Source organism: Diadema antillarum, unplaced genomic scaffold (genome assembly GCF_040938485.1).
Source record: "Diadema antillarum isolate AM-2024a unplaced genomic scaffold, OU_Dant_1.0 seq00000931_RagTag, whole genome shotgun sequence".
NCBI lineage: Eukaryota > Metazoa > Echinodermata > Echinoidea > Diadematoida > Diadematidae > Diadema > Diadema antillarum.
The window spans coordinates 101,827-129,570 of NW_027271782.1; the positions used below are offsets into that span (position 1 = coordinate 101,827).

The following is a 27,744-nucleotide window of genomic DNA, read 5'->3' on the forward strand; positions in this document are numbered from 1 at the left end:
AGCGGCGCTCTACCTTGGGTATCTCTTGGAAAACGAAAGCTTCCGAGTACAGGAGATGTGGACTTCACTGAAGCCCTAGTCCTCATGGATAACCGACGAAAACTTCAAAACCAAAACAGATCCAATCAAGAAGTTGTGACGAATTTTTTTCTTATGATTTTCCGTTCGGCGAATGGCGTCTTTACGGCCCTGTATACTTCGGCCGCCTCGTCTCAAAAGCCTTTACTGATGAGGCTGCGCATGTTAGGCCTACTAGCATACGTGATCTCTGCTCAGAAGGACGAAAAGAGTGTATACCAGCAATACTTCGCTACTCGGATAACATTGACAAGATGCCACTGACTCAAGGGTAGTATGATACAGTGACATGGGGGGGGGGGGGGGGGGGAGTGCACAATTTGCATTCATGTGGACCTGCATCCACTGGTATCGACCACTTAACAACAACATCAAAAAAAAAAAAAAAAAGGTCGCATGGACCGATTCAAGTTTCAAGTTTTCCTACAAATATACATTATCCCGTTTGAATATCCTATAAGTTCATATAACCATGGAGATTTTGTGGCTCTATGATATAACTTTTTACCCATACAAGTAACATTCAAACACGTTTAATTTTCTACCGTATATTCCGATGGCTATATATAAAAGGAACGTTTATCTTGTTTTAACAGGGATTTTGATAACGCTTTAAACAAGATTAGTGTTCACTTTCCCTATACTTGAACACGAGGATGACATCTATATGGGCTTATATTTCGCTCCAAACAGTCAAAGAGCCTGCTTACGAAAAGTAAAACAGTGAAGACCTCGAGTCCCTTTGTAAATGTTTTTTTAAACAATGAATTACTGTTAAATATAGATAAATGTCAGTTTAGGCTTATTAGATCTGAAAATAAATTCGCAATATTCAAAAATGTTCATGTTGGAAAGCATATACATCGGGGTCATATTTTATGAAAACCAAGTACGTATCATGGACTTCAAAACTTAAATAAACAATGTATGACAGAAGCAGAACCCTCTATGATATTCATATTTTTCCATATAAGAAAATTAATTCATAGAAAGATGTTTCCCTAATGATAATATACACAAAGTCCTCATGAAACCCCATTTGGATTATTGTAGGATGATCTGGGCCCCATTTCACAAAAGATGTTAGATAGCAACACTTGCACTGGTTGCTGGAATGGTAAATTCCCATAGCAACAGCCAATCAGGAAGCTGGATTCTTGGCGTTACCATGACAATTGCCACAATTGCCATTCCAGCAAGAGTTGCTATCATATCAATCTTTCTATGAAATGAGGCCCTGGATGACCGGTCACATGAGTAAACTAATCGACAAGTCATTCAGAATAGATGTCTATAAGAAAAGGCTGGTCTAACATTGTCCTATATAGGTGTTGATACCCATCTCAATAGGGAAACATTTTATTCTTCTCTATAGAGGTTGGTCGGCTCAAAGAAAGAAGATGGAACAAGCCTTACTCTTCAGTATTCCAATTTTTGCATGACCTTGCCCCATCAACTCTGTCTTCCAGTGTTCGAATTGTTTACTACTTTATCATGTTTATTGACCTTTTTGAAACACACATTGATCGGTTACTATTAATCAAGCATTCAGACACTGCAAACACGGTCCTCAATAGGCGTTTTCACATCAGCCCGATGTTTCGAAATAGCGCGCTATTTTCTGACTTGGGAAATCAAAAAATATCTCGAGCTTGGATTTTTATCGGGCTGATGTGAAAACGCCTATTGTCAACCGAGACACAAAGCCATCATTCCCGTAAACTAACCTATTCTCAGGGCTAATTTAGCAAGCCTTGACTGGTTTTAAATGTACAAAAACAACGATGTTCACGTGTCTTTTTAAAATCATATTATGACTATCTTCAGAAAACAGATGAAAGCATTCCCGGACACAAAGAAAAACACGCCAAAAACATATAACTGAAATTGAAAAAAAAAAAAACCAAACTATCTGACTCATTAGAACTCAGCCGTTAAATTCCCCCGCAAGTATACACTTTTCTGTATTGTATGGACTGGTTTTTTTCAAAGACCAACATATATATATATATATATATATATATATATATATATATATATATAAATATATATATGATATCAACATCAACATGATTGCTTAATATTATTTGCTTTGAAATTAGAAAATAATGTTCCTGTATTCTCCGTTATGTTATATGATTTCAATTATTGAATGAAATGAAATAAATTATAGAATAAAGGAAATATGTTTGCTATATAACGTTCTGATGAAAAACTTCAATGAATTAATGAGAATTACAATTTTAAATTGAACTTCGTTAGATCAGAGTTTAGAACAAACACCCTCACACACACCTACGCACTGAAAAAAAAAGAAGAATGGAACTATTCCTACTCCAGAGGGGGAAAAAATTGCTACGACGAGAGAGTAAGATACGATAGCTGTTCTTGATGAAATTTTGCATTATAGTTAAATTGTAGTATACTTATGATGCATATTCACGTGTGCTTATCACTCTTCCAAAAAGGGGGGAAAGATGAAGAAGAGAATTATATAGATGCGGGTCGCAAAGCATCTCGACTCGATACGATAGAGAAAATCCATAAAGCTGCTGGTATAGTGAGACGACATTCCAGCGCTGCCTTCATTGAGTCATTTTGTCTTGTCATCGTCAAAATGTCATGTGATACACCTTGTTATACACCTTCGCATGTCTCTATCGTGTAAATGTGCACTCAGGCCTTTACCCGCATTAGCGCTAGATTTATAGTTGAACTGGCAGGCCGGGGAGGGGGATAGTCGACTTATTGTTTTACAACATAAACACAAAACTTCATAAATTCTCAAAGCATTTTTACCTCCTTTTTGGCTTGCTTATATTATAATACTGAGTGTATAGTTTTTAATGTTCATATTTTGTTTTACTAGCATTGTCACTGTCTTCATTCATGGTCCGTACATCTAGTTTGACAGAAAATAACGCGTTTTAGGAAGTAGCATAATGAAGAGACCGGTACACTCTAAAACACAAATGTTGAATTAGCATTTAAAAGGGCCGAGGAATGACAACATTTTCAAAGTGTTGGTTTTCCTGCTAGATTCAACATTTAAAATTTTATTTTAAAAGTTGGATGCAACACTTCAAAAATGCTGTCACCCCTCGGCCTTTTAAATGTTGATTCAACATTTGCGTTTTTAGAGTGTATATACATGCATTTTGACAATTCACACTGCTCCCCCTTGCATTATTTTGTACACAAAATTTATAGTGATATGAATATAGATGTTGATATAAAGATCGTGTATAAAGATACCACAAGTCACGTATTTACTGAATAGATTTAACTTTGGAGTGATTCGATGGTGAATTGCATTCTTCTTACATTAATGTCAGAGAAGAGAGAAAGTTTACAAAATCAAAGGTGTGGGTCAGTAATACGCATTGGAAGGAAATAAGCCAGTTCACGGTTCCAATCTGAGCATGTGCAGATTAAGGTCATTGCAGACCTTCTCTTGAAATTGATTTGCAACTGAGGTATTCAAAACCTATAGATAGGGCCTCATGACAACTGTGTTGTAAATGAACCAGGTGCAAATTTGTATTTATAGGTGATTGTGCATTTTTTCCAGCAACATTAACAGCCATTCATGCAGCATTGACATGTAAATTACCACTTCTGCATGTCTGTTTTCAACTGCTCTTCTTGAAGAGAATTCCATGTATAGCAAAGTCTGTGGTTAGAGAGGTCATTGCAGGCTAGTGCTCACTGTGAACTGGCTTATTGCGGTAGAGTCAGGGTCTCATCTGTATGCAATATAATTATTAAGAAAATATGCGGACTATTGAAAATCCGAAGCTTTAACTTCTAATTTAACCAAAGCTTCTATGGTTTTAGGTTCAATTTATGGTGAATCGATCAACCCAGCCCCCGCGAGCGTACACACACACACACACACTCATCCGGACAAAAGATTTATATGTCAGAAAGGCGCGTTCTGAGAGCGGAGGGCGAAAGAAACAGTATACTAGGCTCGAAACCAAAGAGGTTCCAGAACCTCTTTGGTATTTTAAAGAGTTTGTCTCATCTTGGCCTCGCCGCCAACCCTTGCCGCAAACATGCACCAGAACATTATGTAATTTTGCGGGCACCCGTGTGAAGAACATGCATAAATAATAATTCGATTATACAGAAATAACCACATTTTCTCATGGTCGGCACACAGAGTGGTTCGCCCCAAAACACCAGTCACAATTTGTGCTGGCACAAATGGAGATTAACGACATGCCCACGCTGACCCTGATAAGTTGTGCGCACAGTTTACGGGAATTTCGAAATCTCGTATTCAATGGGTTAAACGTAATATCCTGTAGAGGCCGCACCTCGGCGGGATCGAATGATGACCTTGTTAGTTTGACAGAAACCAAACCCTCACTCTGAAAGTACTCAATAAAACATGAATAAAGTTCCGAGTTTCTCGTAACGGTAGCGACGAATAGTGGTTCTACGTTAGAACAATATTATCAGGCAGCACACCCCCATGCCGACAATACATGTAGGCAGTGCATGCATGGTGCCTGAAAAGATTATCTGCCTCAAAGTATTTCTTTATTTTTTATCTTACTGCGACACGAGTGACATTTATTCGTGGCTTGTTTGTTATCTATCGATTCATTAATATATTCATTAATCTATTCATTAATCTATAGCTTAACCCTAAAAAGACTGGGGGGGGGGGGGGCTAAAAGGCCCCCCCCCTCGACATTTCGCGCGATTACTCAGCAGCACGCAATGCTCTCGCCGCGATGCTCTATGACTTTTTTCTTTCGAGTTTCCCGCACATTTTGACACCAAATTTGTGACGCCCGGGGGTACGGTTCTGAAGTTACATAACTTTTTGTACATGCACGTGAGACCGTAAATGGCTCAAAAATGTGATTTTGTGTACAAAGTCAATACAACAAATTGAGTTTTATCACATGGTTCATATAAATATGCTTATTTTTACTCTCAATGGCTAAAATCAATTTGTTTTAGTAGTATTATGCTTCAAAAAGGGTCTGCCACAAATTTTGCTGAAAAAACAACAAAAACAAAAGGTCAAAAAAACAAAGAAATACATAAGAAATTAATAAAACAATAAAATAAATAAGAAATTAATTTTGATACCGAATTTTTTTTTCAAGTACATTTGCTAAGAATGCTACAAAGAATATCTAGGCCAAATATGAGCACTTTTGGAGGTTTAATTACTGATTTAGATAAAAAAGTATGATTTCTCGCATAAATTAGCATAATTAATCAAAATAAAATAAAAGAAGACTATTTTGGAAAATTTGAATATACGATCTTGTAGATTACATCGCACACTACCATTGTGCAAATTTCCGCGGCGATCGCGCGATCCACGGCCGAGATCTTAAGGGGGGGCCCTTTAGCCCCCCCCCCCCCCCCCAGTCTTTCGAGCTACCAAAATAGCCCAGTCTTTTTAGGGTTAAATCTATTCATTCATTTATATATTCAATTATGTATCTCATTCATTTATCACTATTAAATTTGTCAATGATTCATTCATTACATATCTACTTTACATTTGAACATCTTTTCTCATCATTTTGTGTAATCATGTACTCATTTGTTCTTTCTAAACCTTACAAATGACATTGCAGTTTCTGCAAGAAGAGGAAGTGAACCCGTCGCACTGAAGTCAGGGATACCAAAGTCAGAGATTAGGTATGGTGACATTTTGCGGTGTGTTTGGTGTGGAGCGATGGCAACCAAGTTTGAGAGGATGCTATCCCACTTCCAGCGGTGAGGAGTTTTAGCATTTTTTTATAGAATATACGTCCAAATTCTGCGATCTGGTGCACGCTACCTATGATATTTTCATTGTTCTGATAAAAATAAAAATAAATATCTAAAAAGTGGTGGTTGTAATCCATGTCTGTGTTTTTTTTTTCATACACAATGTCATCGCAAATGTCACTGAAGTCTTGAACAGTATGAAGATTAAGCTTGCATTATGTCACACCTCTGAAGTGCAGTTTATGTTCATATCGACAAATCCTTGTTACACACCATCTCTTCCAATCAGTCATCTTCTTTCTCCTCAATTCATTGAATTCATTCACATGACTGTCGTTACATAACTTTTATGTAATCATCTCTCTCATTTTTCTTTGCATGTGGCAGAATTCATCATTGTAAAATACCAATGAACGGTCAGCAAACATACACACAGACCTGAAAGACAACACACAGGATGATTTCTCAGGCAGAAGAGAACAACGGAATCATGATGAGCACATACATTTTATTTATTCACTGCGGAGCAAGCATTACAATGTGCTTTGACAATCACATGATATGCACAGTGACCCTCAGAGAACAGTGTACAGGTGGTATCTGGTCAAAGTGAAACCATGAAACAAAATTTCATCTATATTGCCTTCAGACGTCTGAGTCTAATCATTGTTTCCCCCTCCCCAAATAAGGAACTTCAGATTGCGACACGGACGTTAAGACAACTGCGTTGGCCATTCTCCACTCCCTCTGCGTGGTGTTGTTGTAAATAGCTTTAGATTACACGGAGAAGCAGCCTATACAAAGTAAAATTGTGCCCAAAATGATCATTGCATCGAGTAGCTCTCTGCGTCGTGAATCGAGTGGGCGTGAAAGTAGCCCAAACGCGTTGTGAAAACTCAAGACAAGATATTGATTTTGATAAGCGATTTTGCGCATGCGCAGAATTTTTTTTTCCTCTGAACATCTGCGTCGCGAAAATCTAAAGCTCCCTTATAACAAAAGAGGAGGAAGAGAAATGTAATTCAAAATTCTTTTATCTCTCAACTTTCAATGTATTGGATGTGATCTTACTTACTATAGACAAACCACACATCAATTACTGTAATCATAATTATGAAAATGATATTGAATCCTATCAGAATAATCTCATACTATTCCTTTTTTTCACATAAGTATACTGTACTTCTCTAATCTGTCATCCAGATTAACTCGTCCATGATGAATATTTACGTTGAAGTTAGCACACAACATGATCACACCTCAAGTGCAGCAGACATCTTCCTTGTGACGGATGATACACAACAGATCACCTGGCAACCACTTGCTGGCCTTACAAATAAGAGGGTTGGCAGCACCATACATTTGCATATCAAGTAACCAAATTCGATCCATACGAATTTAGTCAAATGCCTGATATTCTTATGAAGCACCACTTGCTTATTGACAAAGGTTGTCCACTCCATCTCAAGACAAAAACATGATACCATTTTTTTCCAAGCGTTGCTTTGCTGGACTCTTGTGGGTCTAATGACCGATGGTCCAGATCTACACATATTTAACTCGAGGTCACTTGAATATCGAACGCACCATTACATGTATGTGGATGAAACTTAGCTTCAGAGAAAAGATGTCTTGCCATTATGGCTGGAATTTTCAAAGGTAGTTTTAAATCTAGTCCATGGACTGTGCAATTTCGACTGGTAAAATGTTCATCACAAATTATGTACACCAACAGCCATCCAGTACTAGTAATGAGCAGGCACACATGTAAACTAGGCCAATTTCATGCTTGCTTTAGTCAGTGGACTAAATCTAACAATGGATTTGATGTAAATTACCTTCGTGAACTTGGGCCAATGGGTCTTCATTACTTTTGTCAATAACGAAAAAAAAAAGAGGAAATAACATACACAAAAATAACAAACAAGTTCATCAGACCATTTTTTTTTCAAAATACCAATTCTGACGATCAATTCTACACAAAACATTAATACACATATCAGCACAAATATGTGGCATGGTAGACATGATATAGTTTGAACTGGCCAAAAAGTAATGATGATCCATAAAGTTTGATTCTTAATCATACGGTAACATGTGACCATATAAGTTTCTTCCTCTCTGCTATCTGTATGATAGTATTCTAGAGGTGACATATTCATTTGCATATAAAATACATGATGATCATTTGTTGCTACATCACAAAAATCCTTCAGAAATTCTTGGAAATTCTTGGTTGAAGCAGGCACAAAGTTTGACCACTCTGGTAAAGCTGTATTTCAAATTATGCACAGACAAATTCTGGACCATTCGATTCAAGGTATTGCCAGATATGCCCCTAAAGTATCTCACTTCTATTCAGCCTATTCACTTCAACAAGTCAAACCTGTTTATCTTTGATGCTCTCCACTTGCCTGGTGAAGTTCTGTGAAATCTTCAGCCTCACCTTTGACCTCTGACATTAACCCTATTTTAACTGGCCTATTTGAAACCAAGTTTTTACTGGGGGGGTCAAATTGACCCCCCCCCCCCCCCCCTTCAGATCTCGGCTGCCGATCGCACGATCGCCGCGAAATTTTGCCTAAAGATAGAGCTGCATGTCAGCTACAAGATTACATGGTCATACAATAGAAAACTATTGCCTTTCTATTTTTAATAAATTAATTATGCAAATTTATGCATGAAATCATATTTTCACCTATTAAAAAGACTGAAGGATTGCTAAATTTTTGTGTCAGAATTCCTCAAAACGCATCAATTTTCTTGTAAAAAATAGCACAATCAAAATCAATTTCTTTTGTTTTTATTGTTTTGTTAATTTCTTATGTATTTTATTGTTTTTTTACCTTTGTTTTTGTTTGTTTTTTGGCCAAAATTTGTTGCAGGCACTTTTTCAAGCTTATCTACACTAGAATTGATTAATCTCAATGATTAAAAGTTGAAATAATCTAATTTATATCAATTTAACCAAAAAACACAATTTGCTTTGGATTTGCACATGATATCATGAATTTGAGCTGTTTTCGGGTTGACATGCATATGAAAAACATTACGTAACTTCAGAACGGTGTACGTGGACGTCGCAAATTTGGTCTCAAAATATGCAGGAGACTTCAATGAAAAAAGTCATGAAACGACGCGGTAAAATATTTGCGCGTTGCGGAATCGTGGCGCGAAACGTCGAGGGGGGGGGTCAATTTGACCCCCCCCCCAGTTAAAATAGGGTGAAACCCGTTGAGGACAAGTTCCGAGTATACTCAGGCAAGTGTCTATGGGGAAATACATATTGTAGCAAAATCAGCTCATTCTCAATGGGTTAAGTGACATTTCTGCACCTGATAGGTAAAGTTTCATCAAGTGCTTCAACCTCACCTTTGACCTCTGACATTAAGTCAGAGGTGAATTAATGTCATTTAAATTTTAAGTGACATTTCTGCACTGATACTTTCCTGTCAAGTACTGCCATCTCAGTTTTCATCCTGACATTAAAGTCTACGCAATTCTGCACTTAGACAGGTCAAGTTCTGTCAAATTCTTCACTTTGACCTTTGATCTTTGACCATGAAGACAGCAGGAAATCATTTTAAGATAATATCCTGTGACCATCTCATAGTAGTCAGTTTCATCAATCTTAAGACATCACACTCCTTATTTGGTTTAATGAAATATCCCTTGCTACACATCTTTTCAATTGAAAAACTTGACCTCTCTTCAAAATGCTCTTTGCATGTGGGACTTCAGTCTTTCTGATCTTCTTTTTTTTTTAATGAGAAAATCAACCTTGTCAAACAGCTGACACTTCAGTCAAATGAGAGAGGATGTCTTTCGTCAGACATTAACAAGACCTTATTTTAGACAGTTTATGGGCATCTATAAACCAGTCACCTTTGCTTCACTGCCATCATTACAAAAAGACCTTTTTTTCATGCTGGTAGAGTCCTCATTTTAGCGTCATTCTTTCACACTACCAACATGAGAATGCACAACTGCCTTTGACAGGTATGTATTCTCCTTAAATGGATGCATAGCAGTATGATCACCGAGTTATTTAAAGAGCATCATATGTTTTAGTGAAGGTCACCTGCCGTACATCAGGTAGATCACTACAGCAAAATTGATCCCCAGACTGAAACCAAGGAGGCACGGCAGCAGGAAAGATGTCCAGCCTATCAGGGATGAGGGGGGAGACGGAGATGGGTGAAAAAAAGGAGACAAATGATGAGAATAAATACATCATTAACACAAATTTGTAAGGTAACACAGAACATCCTCAAATTGGCAACATTTACAAAGAACACACATAGCCACAATGCATTGACAGGCATGCCTTGTTACTGGTAGTTCATTGATTCAGCCAAGTCTCATCTACGTGCAACTGTGTGTGCTCAGCTTTTCTGAAACATGCCAGAAATATTTGGAGATGGGTCATTTGTCGCCTGCTTGACCTTGACCTTCTAGTCTTTTAACTCATGTGCCATGGTGTAAACCCCCTACATGCCGCGTTATTCTGAGACAGCAAACATAGTCATGCTTTGAAAAAAAATTCTACATTCTTCTAGATTTTCGAATCTACATGTAAGCCCTATATTACTTCCATAGATTTGAGTTACCATGGACATGTGACAAGCAAAACTAGAGAGGCTGCAAGGCTTTGCATAGATGTAAAGTGCATGACTGTTTTTCTTTCAAATGACCAGTAGCTACGTTACTGTACGGCCACAAAAAACAGTGACAGAAATTTACTCCCAAATCAATTAGGAAATAACACTTGATAGTTAATCACCACATTAAAAAGGCAAACTATATGTGACAGGAATGTAACTGGCACAAACGCTTCAATGTACTGTGGCATTTGGTGATTTAGCAATCAGTTTGGGGGCAGGTTTGTGCGTCTCAGCAGAATATGCAAACTTGGCACGCTGTCGACTTGAGTCGGAGGCGCGAACGTGTCACATAAAGAGTTAAGAGAGCACTGAATATCCAAAGCCAGTCAAAGGTGATGTAATATGATTCTCATCTTGGTACGAATATTGCCACATGAAACAAAATATTGTGTGGCACTTTTTATCTACCAGTATTTACTACAGCCACCTTAAACTTGGAGTGACATTGAACTGTGAAATCCTTTGCCAAAATTGACATGGCATACCACGCCATGCCACTGAAGTATTAATCAAGAAATACTAAAATCCTCTATAGTGTTGGTAAGAGACATTCATTAAATGTTAGTTTGCTCTTTATGTTTAACTCTGTTCTTTCCCACAGTTTCTTCTTTGTGAGGGCTCACAAAATCAAAAAGAAGCTATGAAAACTGGTGAAATACCACATAGAGGCAATAAAATTTGATAGTGTAAACGCACACAAACCTATAGAAGACAAGTACAAATAATTTCAAACCTTAAAAATAATTTCAAACACACTAATGATCATTGACAAGTACTGATACTGCTTTCAGTCTTTCCCCTTTAAAAGATTTTCCTCAGTCACCATTATTAGATTAAACACTCTGTGTGATACATTTTGTCACACATGACCTTTAATTTGCCATGATTAAAGTTCTGTGGTCTTTGCAGCATGAGTTTTTCCACAAAGATGTACAAGAGGGTTTCCACTAAACAGCAGAAGGGGCCTACACTTCTTGATTCGAATCAATCGTACATCCCAAAATCAATCATCTTGAAAAAACTTTGGTCTGAATTGATCGGAGAATTGCAATCGATCACAAGTTATGATCAACTGCAGCTTTCACAAGATTTGAAATAGATTTCTATCGCAAGTTTTATAAGATGGGGCTCAGTGATGCCAATCCTACTAAATAAACAATGGTGCAGTACTCTGAGGGCTGAAAAGGTGATTTTTTTTTCTGTGGAAAAATCAGTATTTTTACCTTTCCTGCAATAGACATGTGTATTGATACACTCTGGGAAAACAGTATTTTCATAAAGCCTTTGTATTTTGGGCAAAAATAAAATAACAACAACAACAAACCTGATAGCACAAAATAGTGCAAAAATTTGACAGTTGGCATCTTTGATACACACATGTCTTGCAAATATCAAAGAAAGCTCATCAAGGAAGGATGACTGGCAAATTTCCATGAGGTCTGCAGGAACAAAGACTACCAGTAAGTTCTTGACCTTACCTTGCACAGGAGACTTTTGTGCCTTGACGGGTGATTGAAGTGAGTTTTCCTGTTTGCAGGCACTCATTCCGAGCGGAAGAGAACTGTCAGAACTATTGTCTCCGAATGTCTGGATGCTGCTCCCTGTAGCAAAAAAAAAAAAAAAAAAAACTCGTATTTAAAACTAAACAAAACAATAACTAACAGCCAAATACCTAAAATTACATTGAGCTGATTTAATGACTTAAAAATAAAAGCTCATATGAACACAAAAATGTTGATCACTCATTCAATAAACTAATTGCAAACAGATCTTCACATGATCCCAATATGACTTAAAAATAAAAGCTCATATGAACACAAAAATGTTGATCACTCATTCAATAAACTAATTGCAAACAGATCTTCACATGATCCCAATATGTCTACAGTACATATTGCTAATGTGAGACAACAATTTCACACGATTGACAAATAATATCTGGTAAACTTATACTTACTTTCATTACAATACTATGAGCCACTTTCAAAATATGGAAAGCAGGTGAAATTTTAGTATATTTACTTGACCTTTGACCCCATGGCCTAAAAACTTTCCCTACATAATTCCTGTGTGGTCAAGCATGTACAAAATTGTATATACCAAGTTTAATTACACTAAGTGTATACATACAATTCATTCAAGGATATGGAGAAAACAGTAAAATTTTCGCATTAATTGGTGTAATTTTACCGAATGAACTTCACTTTTGTATCTTGACCTTTGACCTCTGACCCAAAACTTCCAAAGATAATCCATGTCAGGTTATATGTACTAAGTTTCATGAACATTCCATTATTGTATAGATACAAGTGGAAATACTGAAATTTAAGCCTTTGACCTTGACTTCTGATCTTTGGCCTTTGATCTTTGACCTTGAGCGAGTGTGCCCAAATGTTGAAAGGCACTGTGAAAGCCCCCTATGTTACTGATCTCAGAACCCAGTTACACACCTCTTCCGCTCTCTGCTTGGGGCTCCCTCGAAGACAGAGTCTGGCCTTCTTGTGGCTTCAGCAATGTCATGAAGGCACCGCTGAAAGAGGACGCAAACGACGACTGTGATACGGTTCGCTTCAGACTGGAGGGGTTAAAAGTCGCTGGCGATATGACCGGTCGGAACTGGCGAGAGGAGGGGCGCTCTTCAAAGAGAGGCGTGGTCGGCCGACTGGTGGGAGGGGTGTGAGCTGTCCACACATCTGCAAAATTAAAAGTCAAGTGATATTCACACATGGCACCTCTCTAAATCGATTTAATCAATACAATTTGCACATGAAAGTTAATATTGGTGTCCTTTTTTCCCCATGGGCAGTATATTTGCTAATGGCTATATTGTATGTAGCACTGCTATGTTATTACCTATCCCTTCTGTATGTAATGATAGTGCTAGGAATCACTGTCTGATATTACATATCAATTCGCTGTACATTCTTTATTCTTTTCTACTAATCTGTCACATGAGCAAAGAGCTTAATATCTTGTAAAGGGTCACAGTGAAATTAGCAATGATGCATTACAAATATTGCAACAACAATGAGAGTGAAAAATGAAGCAGAAACTTGAACTACATGATCAATAGCTCTATAATAAGTCATGAAAATCAGATGTCTTTCCAGGACTCAATGAATTGTGAGTCATTGAACTATAAATGAAGAATCCCTTCATCAAGTTAATATACACCAGAAAAAAGATTGAAATCACTTTTTTTTTCCAACCTTCTTTAAGGCATTTACCCTCCTTCTCATTGCAGTAGAATGATTAGGAGACCTGACACAAGCCCGTAAAACATAATTCACTTTGTGACAGGAATGATCATTTCAGCTAAAGGTCTGATACTGGAATCCCACCTCTGTTCCTAGGTTTGGTCATGGGCGGAGGTCCGAGACTCAGTCCCCCAATGTCCTGGTCCAGGAGAATGTGTTTGATCTCTTGGTTCTCAGCCCGCAGACTTTGGGTCGGCGATGCTGAGTCAATCTCGATGGGTGCAGACTCTTCTTGTATTTCTACCGGCTCCTCCTTTATCTCCTTGCGTGGACGGGGTGGGGGCTTCGTCAGGCTCTTGATCCTAAATACAACATTTATAGATATACATCATGTTAATCACTTGTTTGTCTAATAAGATATCAATTTTGTGGGCAAGATGATCACTTAAAGGAACCAAAGCCCAAAGAGAAAGGTGGATTGAGTGAAAGCAGCAACATTAGTAGGACACATCAGTGAAAGTTTGAGGAAAATCGGACAATCGATGCAAAAGTTATGAATTTTTTTAGTTTTTGTGTTGGAACCGCTGGATGAGGAGACTACTAGAGGTTATGATGTCATGTGTGGACAACAATATAAAGAAAATATGAAGGGAATTCCACAAAAATTCACTTTTCTAGCATAATGAAAGAGCACTTGACCAACCACTTTCAGAAAGCAGGGGGAATAATTGCTACCCTTAACATATGTCAGTATCAAATTGATAGAATGTGTAATTTTCATGAAAAATGAATTTTTGTGGAATTCCCTTAATACTTTCTTTATATTGTTGTCCACACATGACGTCATAACCTCCAGTAGTCTCCTCATCCAGCGGTTCCAACACCAAAACTTTAAAAATTCATAACTTTTACATCCATTGTCCAATTTTCTTCAATCTTTCACTGATGTGTTCTACTAATGTTGCTGCTTTAACTCAATCCACATTTCTCTTTGGGTTTTGGTTTCCTTTCAGAGAATTTGAGGAAAATGATCATCACAAAATACATTAAAAACAAAGCAACGTGTGCTGTTTTCTAAACCTCTCCACATCAGTTCAACTGGATTATTTGGGAGTAGGGAGTACATGGGGAGGGCAGCTGGCTGCAAGGATTTTGGCAATTGCTTGACAGGTAACCATGGCTACCTATATATGCATGAGAAGGTTTCATCAATGCAGTGATGAACTTGATTTTCCACATGATATAAATACATAAGAAATGTATTATGACATAATAATAAGCAAATATATTGTGCAAAACCTCATACTTAATGCCTGATATACTTGCACATGTTACTATTTTTCATTTGCAGAGTCATCCAAAAAACACATTTCAAAGGAAAAGGAAACTTTAAAGGGATGGTATAGTTTTGGTTGAGATGGGGAATCAGATTTTAACCTTTTTCAAGATAATTGGAAACCACTAATTCCAAATGTTTGAGAAAATACAATTCTAAGAGGAGTTACATGTTTATTTGATGAAAAATTGGTTTTGAAATGACTGAGATATCAAATAACAAAATAAAACAAAGTCATCCTAATGAAAGGTAGGACCCATCCTGTCTTAGGACCTATGTGTTTGGATATCTCAACCACTTCAAAGCCAATTTTCATAGAATAAACTTTTAATTCCTTTTAGAATTGTATACTCTTTAATATTTCATATAAGTGGGTTTCTAATTATCTTGTGAAAAGTTAAAACCTGAATCAATCCCCATCTCAACCATAACTATCATCCCTTTAAAATAACATTGAATCAATAGGTAGAACAATAATACTGCCTCTTTATTTCAAATGATATCAAACTTATTTCTCATGTAACCACATACACAAGTTATGAAGAGTCCCTCTTTCTTCATGTCTTCCCCCCCCCCCCCCCCCAATATCAACCAACTGGTTGCCAACCAAAGAAGCCTAGAGTCTTAACAAAGTGATTCTAGCAGCAACTTTAGTCTTCAAAATACACCTACACCTGCAAAATATATTTACAGGCAATCAGATTTGATGATAGCTACAGTACCTACGTACCTGTTGGTGACTGCCAACCTGGTTTTTCTTCGCCTGTAGAGGGCAGCATGCTTGACAGAGCTCAGCAGCAGCATGGCAGACAGGAAGCTGGGCAAGGCCTTGGAAGGCATCCAGGCCAGGATGGACCCCAGCATCAGATGGACAGCACTGGATGAGGTTGACGTTTGTGGGGGTGAGATGGAGGACAGTGTTGGGCCAGCTCCCATGTAAACCATCCACAGCAGTGGACACACACAGTCCCAGTGTGTCAACCTGTGATAAAGAAGGGATAATTGTGACTGCAATTGACAAATAGACTGATTCACTAATGCAGTCAAATTTATGAATGTTTCTGCCCTGGGTCATATCAACTTGCTTTTCCATTAACCTGTTCCCGATGAATAAACATCAATACTTGGAATCCACTCTGCTTACTTTAGTTGTTGCTATGTCAGGCAAGCCTCCAGCAAGCTTTCTGGTTAACAGGAACAATTTTTACGTACAAAAATTGCATAAAATCTGGATGTGTCGGTAAACAGGTCTTTTCATTTCACACCAAAAGGCTGAAAGAAATGGTAACACTTTCCGCCATGTTTGACTCATATTGCCAATTTGGCACACATGATGCTAGCCATAGGCTTTGGGCTTTTTTTTCTTATATAAACTCTGTTTTAAGCCAACACACACACAAACTCTCTCTCTCTCTCTCCTTCTCTTTCTCTCCCCGACTTCTAGTGAGATATGTAGTGACCAAGCATAAGAACATTCACTGCATTCTAGTGAAGAGAAAACACACAGATCTTCTTTTATGACGTGAATCTGCCCCTCAATTACACCAGACAATCTATTCATATTCATCATATACAAGACCTCAAAGAATTAGCTTTTTATTTTTTGTCACATCGTGTATGCTAGTTTTTGTGTCAAAGACATTATATTCAAAATGTTATAGGGTTGTAACCAAAGAGACATACTGCACAATTCTATCAAGATATATTTTTCTCACTCACTTGTATTTCCCAGCCAGCAGGGATGAAGAGATACAACACACAAGACCAAAGAGGGCGACATTCAAGGAATTGGCTCCAAAATTGGCAAATAGTTCAGACACTGCAGAAACAAACAGGTTTACATTACACAGTGAATGTATCATACACTTGAACACACTTAGGAAATGCACAGAACATCTAGATGAACCCAGGAGCAAAAGTGAATGCATAGTCTAAACATAGAAGAGGGGTAGGATATAAACAGAACATCAAAACAATATCTTCATTCTTTAGAATACATTTTTCTTTTTCTACTTTTTTCCATCTCAGGTTTCTTTTCTACAGTTTGCAAAAGACGATGAATTGAAATGTCAAATGCTGCAGCAGAAATATGTTCCCTGAAGTCTACAAACAAGTTTTGCTAAACATAACATACCATAAAAGAAACACACTTACCACTGAGAGGACTTGAGCCCTTATTCCATTCACCTGGCATGACATCTTTCAGTTCATTGATGAATATCACAGTTGCAGTGGCCATTGACAGAATTCTCAGCCATAAGACATATTTTGTGTGAGAAGTGTTCATAGGCAGTTCTCCCTGGAAAAACATAAAGGGAAAAGATAAAGGCACAGAATTATGTAAACAACAGAACTTTGATAAAAATGCCTTTCTGAATGAATTCAATGTGAAATTTCTGATAAAGAGAAGAGATTGAAATAGAAGGTCAGCTATAATCTGATTGTATGACAATCTGGATGCTCTTCTACAAATCAAGTCAATCATTTGCAATTTTATTTGCTGTATATTTTTCGTTTCTTTGTGACACAATTTCCAGATGATTACTCACAGGCATGTAACAGCCTGAGAAAGTCGACAGAAAAAAACAACCAACAATTAAATACATCTCTTTATCTTTCTGGGCATCTGTTCCCTTTGGCTCACAGTGTATTTTTGTATATCAAGACAAATATAATACATGTATGTCAATCCTCATTGCAGACGTGATTACCAAAAAAAAAAAAATCTCTGCACAACAGGATGCCGAATCCTGATTCAAGTTACATTACTTGAATACCACCTACGACTGGGATGGGATTGGATGATAATCTGTCAAACATGCACACCAACATTTGCTCACACATACCTTCACATTCCTCATGACAGCCTGATTCAGCCTCTGCCCCAGCTGTTTTGTCATGATCTCTGCATCCTGCCTGTTGAGCTCATTTCTGACATCCCAGTCACAGGCTGGACAGAGTCTATATGCGTCTTCCAAGTAGTTCGCATACTCGCTCACTTCAACATCAAATCTCTCCTGCGAATATGAAATATATGATGATTTGAAATATCACAAATATTTTGTGCCAAGTACTGGTGAAGATACTGATAATCATGTGAATCACAGATGAAGAAATGAGAGGAGAAAAATGGTCATTTTGCCTCTGACAAAAATTCTCCTATGATCTAAAGCTCATGCTCCTTTTGCTCCACTGTACTACACTGGCTTGCTACTGTTGGATAGGCAGTTTTCAGTTTTCTTTTGCTACATCTAGATAAAGAAATCATTGGCACAAAGACTCACATATATTCTGCTAGATAGTGAAGAAGGTCTTAATTGCAAAATCTTAATCAATAGCACAATTCTAAATCAGCAGCCCTCTTTCCTGATTTCTGCTGATATCTGTTTTATTTCATCTAATGGAAGCCTGATGCATCAAATGAGAAACTCATATAATGTCACCAAACTCAGCTAAAATATCTGAAAATGATGATCTTACTAATACAACTGAATTAAAAATCAAAGCATTAGTTGTTGAGCCTGAAAACTGTTATACTTTTCATTTAAAACAAGGAACTATAAAATTCAGAGATTTAAAAAAAATCAAACATCTGGGAGTCTGACAAGATTCTCACCTCACTGGAGGGAACAAATGCAGCAAGCTGTTGAATCTTGAGTTCTTGGTTGGTCTGGCATACACTGCAGAAGCGACTTCCAGTCTGAGCAGCTTCCTGCTCTTCAGCACCTTGGGCCCTGGGCCTACCACTGTTCAACTCCTCACAGAACTGGGCTGGAATGGACTTGTTGTAGCCTCCATCCTGCAAGGTGAGGGAACACAAACAAACCAGTCAACCGGAGATGACACCATCATCAAATCAATAATCCATTCCATCTTTCAAGGCTTGACTTTGTAGACAATATGACACATGACCTTTCACATATATTTCTCTCATTTTTGTTGTTTGTGCCCAGATTCAATTCATTAAAAATATATTCTCATCAGGATGTACTCAACAAAATAAAAGATACGAACAGAAACCTATCATCTCCAGGGAAAGTATTTCTTGTAGCTTAATCCACAACCCTCATAAGTACTGTGAGTTATGTGTCAAAATGGACACCTGGAGATCTATCTATTGTTTTTCTCTCTTTCCATGTATGGGAGGAAAATGATTCATAAATACAAGTCTGTTCATATATATAGCTAAAAACAAATTTGCACTTTTTGGGAATATTTTTAGGTTTGGGCAATAAGACACACTGAGATTGTCAAATAGAAATGAAGTACTAAAAGTTCAGATCATCACTCCTAAAAGGATTTTTATTAAGGATGTACAATTTTTGCTTTTTAAAAGCAACATCAAAATTATTATGCAGTTCAAAGGATACCTTCATGAAAACCTTTTTGGTTGGTGTTGAATAAATGGAAATTACTATTAGATAAATAGTATCCATGTGCAATGTCACACCAGCACTGTCTGTGGTGGATGAGTTGGCCCAGTTTTATTCAGTGAAATATTTTCCTCACAAACAAAATAACTTTGCAAACAAGAAGATCCATCAAAAAATATACAAATTTGTAAATTTCCATGACTTTTCATGACATAATCCTGCATTTTCCATGACTTTTCCCAGTCTGGAAAATCATAAACAAAATTCCATGACTTTTCCAAGTTTTCCATGACCACAGAAATCCTGCTTTACACACCTCAGTGAAGCCATTGTACTGCTCACACTCCAGACAGTCAAAGGAGTCTTTCTCTCCAACAGGTACCCAGAGAGAAGCTTGGCAGAACCAGCATTCCACTTTGGTCAGCACCCCTCTCTGTCGCCTGTAACATACGTGTGAATAAATAAAACAAAAGTAATAATCATACAAAACAAACACAAATTGTAACATGTGTTGCTCTGTAAAAAATAAATAAAGAAAAAAAAGTAATTTCTAACTGGGAGGCTTCAAGTATGCCTAACAAAAGATAATATGCACTGACATAGCAATGCACCTGGCTCATCGCATAACCCACTGAAAGTGCTTTTGTTCTTCTTTGGAAGCCCCCAGTTATACCGGGTAATTATGTTATTTACAGTGCTGTGAAGTCACAGTGGACTCCCGTTATAACGAAGTCCTCGTGACCGGCAGTTTTCCTTCATTATATCAAAACTTCGTTATAACCAAACAAATAAACAGTGAAATACATAGAGTGGATAACGTTGCGGCCCAAATTTTTACTTCGTTGTAACCGGGATTTTGTTATAACCGTGCTCATTATAACGGGAGTACACTGTATACAACTGTAAAAAAATGCTTGAGGCTGTGTTTAAAAGCTTTGTTTACACTCCATAGTTCTCACTACACAGAACACACTTCCACAGGAATTTGTCCAATATACAAACTGTCACACGTTTTGAATACACTGATGTGAAAACAGCAGCACAGTCATGAACTACAGATGTAGTTACTAGTAGTAAGCCTCCAGCAATCCTCATTGTGAATACTACTGACTTAGTGTACTGAGCTCACTCCCAAAATGTGAACTTTAAAGAAGAGATATCATAGCATAGGATCTACAACAGCCCAACACAAGTTAGGATCAGTAAATTAAGTTATTAAAACATAGGCTCTTGTGGATAGGTGAATTATGACTTTCCTCTGTAAAACATGTACCGTACTCAAATACAATGAATGCCATAACCACATACATGTAGCAAGTTGCCCACAATTCGACCAAAATGCCGTCCCAAATTAGACCACATGCTTTTACATACTATATAGTATGTAGAATTGAAACCTATGCTTTTGCGCACGGTCATTCAAACTTTGGCACTGGAGGTTGAACCCTGCTGCGCGTGCGGGTGCTGATATACATCATGTATGTATGTGTAGAAAATAGTCATCATATTCATAATTAATATGAAAGACAGTGCAGGAATGAGGAATGACAAACTTTAAAAAAAAAAAAAGAGCAGAAAGTTTGATTTGTGGAGGGTCACTGCAATGAGAGTAAACTAGTACTAGTTAAGTTGTTAAGCACTCTGAATGATATTTCAACACAAACAGTAACAGTTTCTATTATTGTCCATATCTAGATGAAGACAAGGCCAAGGCCAAGGGAGGGAGTCGACCTTGGACTCTGTCTCTGGAGTAGTAGCCTGACCGACCAGACGCCGTTATAGTCTACAGCGACTGGGCTGTGTATATTTAGGGAGGGAAGGAGTAAAATAACAGTACATAGAGCCTGGAGTGTTAGTGTTAGTGTTGTTAGGATCAGGAGTTCACCTTTTTCTCTGGTGGTTTCGAATCCACCATATCAGCACCACGGGCAACGCAATGAATGCAGGAAATGGTAGTAATGCCGCAAGTCTTCCTTGGCCTTTGTAAAAACCAAGAGTATCGGTATCTTCTTTGGTCATGTCGGTCGACATAGCAGGCTTCATCTATCCGGGCGATGAGGCCTTGTATTAGTCCGTCTCTAGACTAAATTACTAGATCTAACGTTAGAGAGACACGAGGTGATTCTGTGAATCGAAACGATCGAATTGCTGCTGGACATGACAGTCAGTCCCATTCCAAGTCAGTCACGTTGGTCGGAACCCAAAACCGAACCGGGCCGGGCCTTCCAGTTCTGGCTCCCCGACCGACTGCAGCTGCTGACGAGCCGTCGGGACCCCACCGCTCTGGATCCTCGCTGGACGGTGATGGAGGAAGTTACCTTTACCTCACCAATAAAACTGCCATGGAAGTCCGGGAAGTATTCTGAAACTCATTATGGATACCAGTGAACTCGTGCAGTGAAATTCTAGTCACAAAATCTAGAGAAAAGGTGAAAATACAACAGTAAAACTTCATTCGCCGCTGTCCTACACGCACGAACTATACGACGTACTTGCTCGAGCTGGCTCATGCTCGCTCGCGATGATCGCGCTCACACACGTGTAGGGCGGACTCACACTGTGCGATTTTTACTGCGATGAGCTGCGCTGCGACAATGTGCGATATCGCAGCCTGTTGCACTCTGTCGCAGGTGCTGCGATATATACCGCACACTGTGCGATTTGTGGCCTACGATTTTCACCGTGCGCATGCGTACATCGTACATTATGGCACCTGTTCATCATAAAGAACGGTAACCATGAATGAAGTCACTTGTTTTTTTTTTTGTTTTTTTTTTGTTTTTTTTGGCGACGTTGGTTTGAAAAGTACATGTATGTTCAAGCTTGTTTTTTTTTTAATTCTAAAGTAAATACAGAAATTACTAGATGTGAATCGAATAACACTGTATATTCTAAGAAATAAAGTTAATAATGATAGAAAAAAGAAATGCCATATTTTGGTATTAATTTGGATCACTGCCTGGATCAAAGTCCCCCCCCCTTTTTTTTTGGGAGGGGGGGGGGGGGGTTACGTGGTTGTAGGATTCTTGATCATTGGTAATAGTCATTTACAGCATACATGTTGTATTACTCATATTTATGTAATTATTACAATGGGTAGAAATCACAGTAAGGGTGAAAAAGTACTGCTTGGCGGAGGTCTGTATTCTCTGAGTGCTTTTCTAAGGCTTTGATAGTGGAATTCTAACATTGTGGTTTCTCAAACACATAAAATATTGTGCTGACATATTTTTCTGGTTGGCCCTTGAAAAATGCACTCTTGTTTTGTGTATGTAATTACCATCCAGATGTAAGGGAATCACACTTATTTACAATATATATTGATTCACAAATAAAAACGTGACAAGAATAAAGATAATGATATATTCAAGTCATTAAATTAAATCTAAAATATAGACACATTGATCACAATTAAAGTAAATTCAATACAGTAGTTTATTTATTTCCATCATCAAAAAAGAAAAAGATAAGATGGTGCAAAGCGGTTCAAGTTGTCGATTTGTCTTTCTATATCATGACTACAGCTGTATGCTTCAATTAGTTCAATACAATTGTACTGTCAAAAAAGGCAAAAAAATGCAAAACTAGTAGGAAAAGCAATATCATAATTGTGCTGTACAATTCATATATACATACTGCAGTATGGATGTCATAGTTCTTAAAAGTATCACACAAAGTGACAAAGAACATCAACTTCCATTTCTTTTCCACATAAACAATGAATAAATTCAGTCAACTTGAACATCTACAAGAAGTTCAGCTCAACGAGTTACCATTACAATTTGCATGAGACAACTACCTATATGCCACTACAATTTCCCAAATAATGTTGCAAAAACAAACAAACAAACAAAACAAACCTCAGAGACGAAATTGCTGCAATCTAACGTACTCTACAAGCAACGTATACAGTTAGAGTTTGTGTACAAAGGTACATAAACACTTACTGTAAACATACAGTGTATTTTGAAAAATGACAAATTGAAATGATCATACATTGTACCAGCATCCGAAAGGGGTGCTTTGAGATGCACTAAATGTGCTACTGGTCCTAATCCAGATTAATCAGACACTGCATACACTGCAAAATACTGTGGCAAAGCAGTCATTTGAATTGAAATTCCAACTGTGTGTGAACCTTGTCAATTGTATACCTTAATAATGTAATATCATTACAGGAAATCTCATCTTCAACATTGTCCATTTTCTGTCCATCCCAGATTATGTTGGTGCCTACCTTAGGCATTCTTTACAAGAAGAAGATGTGCTGGTTAAAATGTGCGGAAGAAAAAAAAAAGGTTCAAGGCTAGAGTACATGCAATTTTGGTTACACATTTTACTTGCCAGAATAGACTTATAAGCAAGAGATATACAAGTGTGTTACCAATAAATCAGGAAGATACAAATGAATGGACATTGAATTGCTTTGACTGATAAGGGTAAGTGGCAAATTGTAGCCTACAATGTAGCAAATACAACTATAACAATTTGCTGACTCAAACTCTCAGATGTTGAGTCGAGTAATAAATGTTATCCATCGATACAGATAGAGGTATGATAAAAAACAAGCAAACAAACAAACATAATTTTGTGCAGAGGGGGAGATCAGCACTTAAAATATGTATGATTAAAATACCATGCAGCACTTATACGGTAGCATGACTGCATAGGAAAAATAGCTATCTCAGAACGCTGACTGCTGCATTCACATTGCTCTAAATTCAGAATTGCACAGTAGCATGATTTCTTGTTTGCAGCTATAGTACAACTTATTGCATTGATACATGTGCCATTCTCCATTTTTCTAGCTCAAACATTTCTGGCAATACATGTATCATTGTCAGACTCACATTTCAATACGCTTAGACAAGGGCGATGAAAACACACTGTGCAATTCCATCATTGTGCAATGATTAAAGCCTTGTTGATGTAGACTGGCATTATTAGGGTGATTAATAAGTTTACAAAACTAAGTTGTTCAATGGTCAAGTTAAACTAATATTAGAAAACTTGCAATAAGCTCTCACTTCCATAAAGGCCTAAGGTGTTTTTACTCTGCGCAGTCCTGTGAGTGACGAAGAAATATGATGTCATGTCACTACCACTTTTGCAACAGTGCAAGTCATACACAACAACTTCAAGGTAAAACATCTCTTGAACTTCTGAAGTTTTCCATGGATTCAAAAGAAGTTTTGCTTACATGTTCAGCTCACTGCAAAGTGTGTTGCCATGGTAACAGCACTAATTGCCCTCAAAGTTATGTAACGGCTTTAAGAACAGCTTTCTTCCCCAGTTTTCGAGCCATTAAAACAATGTTTGGCACACATGTTGAGTTTAATGTAAAGTTGCACAAAACATACATTTCTAAACAGCAGTGGAAATAGTGTTGCTATTGTCTCTGAACATTGTAATGGCCCTCACAAATCAAACAAAAGCTTGTGGAATTTTTCCATCTCCAGTTTTTCAGTGATACAAACAAAACATGGTACATTTGTTGTACATGATTTAAAGTTGCAGGATACATTTTAGAGAGAAAGGGAAAGTGCATTGTCGGAGTAACAGTGCATAATCGCCTTAAAATCATGACAAAACCTTGCACATTGAAATTCTTCAGCTGTTTGTTGGTATTTCAGGAGAAAAAAAAATGACTCACGGTGATTGCATGTAAATTTGAGTTTTTCGAGAGTAGCTGTGTTTGTAGTTGGTGGGAAAACAGAAATCAAACCATTGTAAGTTAACATAAAATGCATGTAAAGTTCATGGAAACTTGCACTGGTCCAACATAAATGACAGAAACAAGTCAATATGTCAGTTTCTTCAAGTTCCACCTTCCGGACTGCCTGCTGTAGTAGCTACCACTTTCCTGCTTTGAAAAGTCACATTTTGTTTCCAGTAAGTCCCAGAGAGACAGCAATGTCATCCCACACCGATCTTGCAGTTACAGGTGTAAGTGTTGAGGTGAACTACATGTACATGACAAGGGCTAAACAAACACAAAAAAAGAGAGCAAAAGGGAGAAAATAGGGGAAATATTAATTGTTACAAAAATGCATAAGGTTCCCTGTGAAGCAAATATTTGTAGTTTAGGATGCCTCCAACTTTCCGCCCATTTGCTTACAGTGTTTACAGCACTTGAACTACACACATTAGCAACTGACAACCACAGTTGAGTTATCGAGTTGAGTTTTTATGAAGTTCCTCGACCATGGAATTGACTGTGGAATTTTATTTTCTTGAAAAAGTAAAAGTACAATGTGGCATGTTTTTATTTTATACTTAGAGAACTTACGCCTGAATAATCCTTTCGACAGTGATCATAGATCTGAACACCCTGACAAAAAGAAGTATCCCTGGATGATAATTCTTTGAATAAAGTCTACTCAACAATGTTCTTTGAAGTATGTAAATCAAATTTGGGATTTTCAGGTACACCCCAAATACATAAATATGTTGCACTTGTCTGTAGAGAGAGAGAGGAAAAAACAACAACAAGCATGTTTTTGTTTTTCTTTCTCTCTCTATTTTAGAGGTAAAACAAACATTTTCCAGTAGTGCATCAGCAGGGTACCTACTGCTGATAAAATTTTGGTTTCCTTTGCTTCTTGACTCCTCCTTATCTTCTTAGGTTTAGCTTTGACAGGTCCTGCTTCTCCTTCTCCTGCTCCTTATGTGTAGCATTTCAGCCTTTGACGCCTTGCTGGTAGAGTTTTTATCATCTTGTAATTCCTAGTAAATAGGAGAAAAAGAAAAAGAAAAAAACACACAAACATGATTACATATTGTATTGAATTAGAATGATGAAGAGGGATGCATTCCCCCTATATCTTACAATGGATTCATTCTTTCAAAGAAATGATGTTTTCATTTATTTCTAGAAATTGCTTACAATGACTGTATTTGAAGTTCTATGAATAAACTATTCATCACTTTAGGGTAGCATGAATGAAATTTTTATTTTCTTCAAAATAATGTAAAAGACAATTAAATTACACTCTTTGAAATAATATCTTTCTTGCTCTCAACTTAATGTCTTTTTTTTAATTGTCAAGCCACCATAAAAAGAAAAAGAAACTGATGTATTCACACATGCAGTCACATAAACATTTTGGAAAGTATGAAAAAGTGTTTATTTTATCTTCTAACATATATACTGTACCTCAGTCTCCAAAATTGGTTAGGTATCCTCATGGCATGTTTGTCCTCAGAAATTGCAGGTAAGAGAGGGATTCATGTACTTCTGCAGGACAACCATTTGCCAGCTGCTCCTTTTCTGCTCTTCCTTTTCAACATTGAGACAAGCCTCCAGTATGAATTCCTTAGAGATTTCATTTTTATTCAGACCTGTTTAGGGTGACACAAAGGGACAACTATTTTCAGGCATTTATGATAATTACAGTAGACTCTAAATTTACCATTTGGGTAAAAAGGACAACATTTGGGAATGAATCTAGATTTAACAAACACATATAGTGATAAACAAATTTATTCAACTATTCACTATTGTTGATCATTGGACAGGCCTGTACATAATATAAGTGCTGTACTGTACTGTATTGTACTGTATACTACATAGCCTTACCAAGTGCTGTGCACAGCACGTTTGTGACATGCTGAGGCAGCAACGACAAGGCTGTGTTTATTATCGACACAGATTAACAAATGACGTACTGCCGGATAATCAAATACTTTGTAGCACTAGTCTGCAGACCTGAGCATGAACATGTTACAGCCTCATACAGTAACAACTCTCAGTTTGGAGTGCATGATCAATCATCACATAAAAACTCGGACAAACATGGATAAAATGTTAATCACCTAGTAACCTACATGTAGAGAGGGTCACTTCAATGCATTGCATTTGTTTTGTGTGTGTGTGTGTTTCTAGACTACAGTTTCTGTACAAATCTCCAAGAACAACTGATCAATCTAAGTTACCTCAGCTCCACTTGTAGGCCTTATTGTTAAAAATCTAGAGTGCTATACTCCTGGCTTAGTTAGGTAATTTCCATGAGACTAGACACTACATCTACTCAAAAAAAAAGTTTTGGAACAGTTTGTTTATTTTTTGTCTAGGATCTGGATTCATACTGCTTGTAACTATAGCAATGGATCTCAATTACAGTGTAGGTCTAACTCCAACGGTTAGAGTTCTAATTCCTCTAACATTTAATACAAAATAGGTCTAAGCCTACGGTTTTAGCGTTAGACCACAGCCAAGGGCAGGAAAGGCTAGCACAGCTACTGAAAATCTAGATCCAGTAGGTGCCTAGGCCTAAGTAATAATCGACACTGTATTTCTGTAGCCATCACTAGCTTAACCAGAGTAGGCCTACCGTATGATTTTGAAATCC

At 37.5% G+C, this 27,744-nt stretch overlaps 1 protein-coding gene across 1 annotated transcript; it reads right to left on the reverse strand.

Annotated features, from left to right (window-relative positions):
• Positions 1-9,900: 9,900 nt before the first annotated feature.
• Positions 9,901-21,642, reverse strand: LOC139741470 (uncharacterized). The gene is made up of 11 exons (XM_071652054.1): positions 21,279-21,642; positions 19,710-19,833; positions 18,637-18,819; positions 17,867-18,037; positions 17,175-17,319; positions 16,740-16,839; positions 15,751-16,002; positions 13,829-14,046; positions 12,938-13,180; positions 11,966-12,088; positions 9,901-9,989 (listed from the first exon to the last, which is right to left on the reverse strand). The coding sequence occupies exons 1-11, from the start codon at positions 21,434-21,436 to the stop codon at positions 9,901-9,903; spliced, it is 1,806 nt and encodes a 601-aa protein (XP_071508155.1). The 5' UTR covers positions 21,437-21,642.
• Between the last annotated feature and the right edge of the window lie 6,102 nt (positions 21,643-27,744).

Bases quoted from the DNA above. Each gene is read 5' to 3' on its own strand.
- LOC139741470 (XM_071652054.1), bottom strand. From the start codon at position 21,436: ATGAAGCCTGCTATGTCGACCGACATGACCAAAGAAGATACCGATACT. The intron at 18,038-18,636 runs GTGAGAATCTTG...TCATATTCGCAG, and splicing joins CATTTGTTCCCTCCAGTGAG to GAGAGATTTGATGTTGAAGT. The intron at 12,089-12,937 runs GTGTGTAACTGG...TTTTTGCTACAG, and splicing joins CCAAGCAGAGAGCGGAAGAG to GGAGCAGCATCCAGACATTC.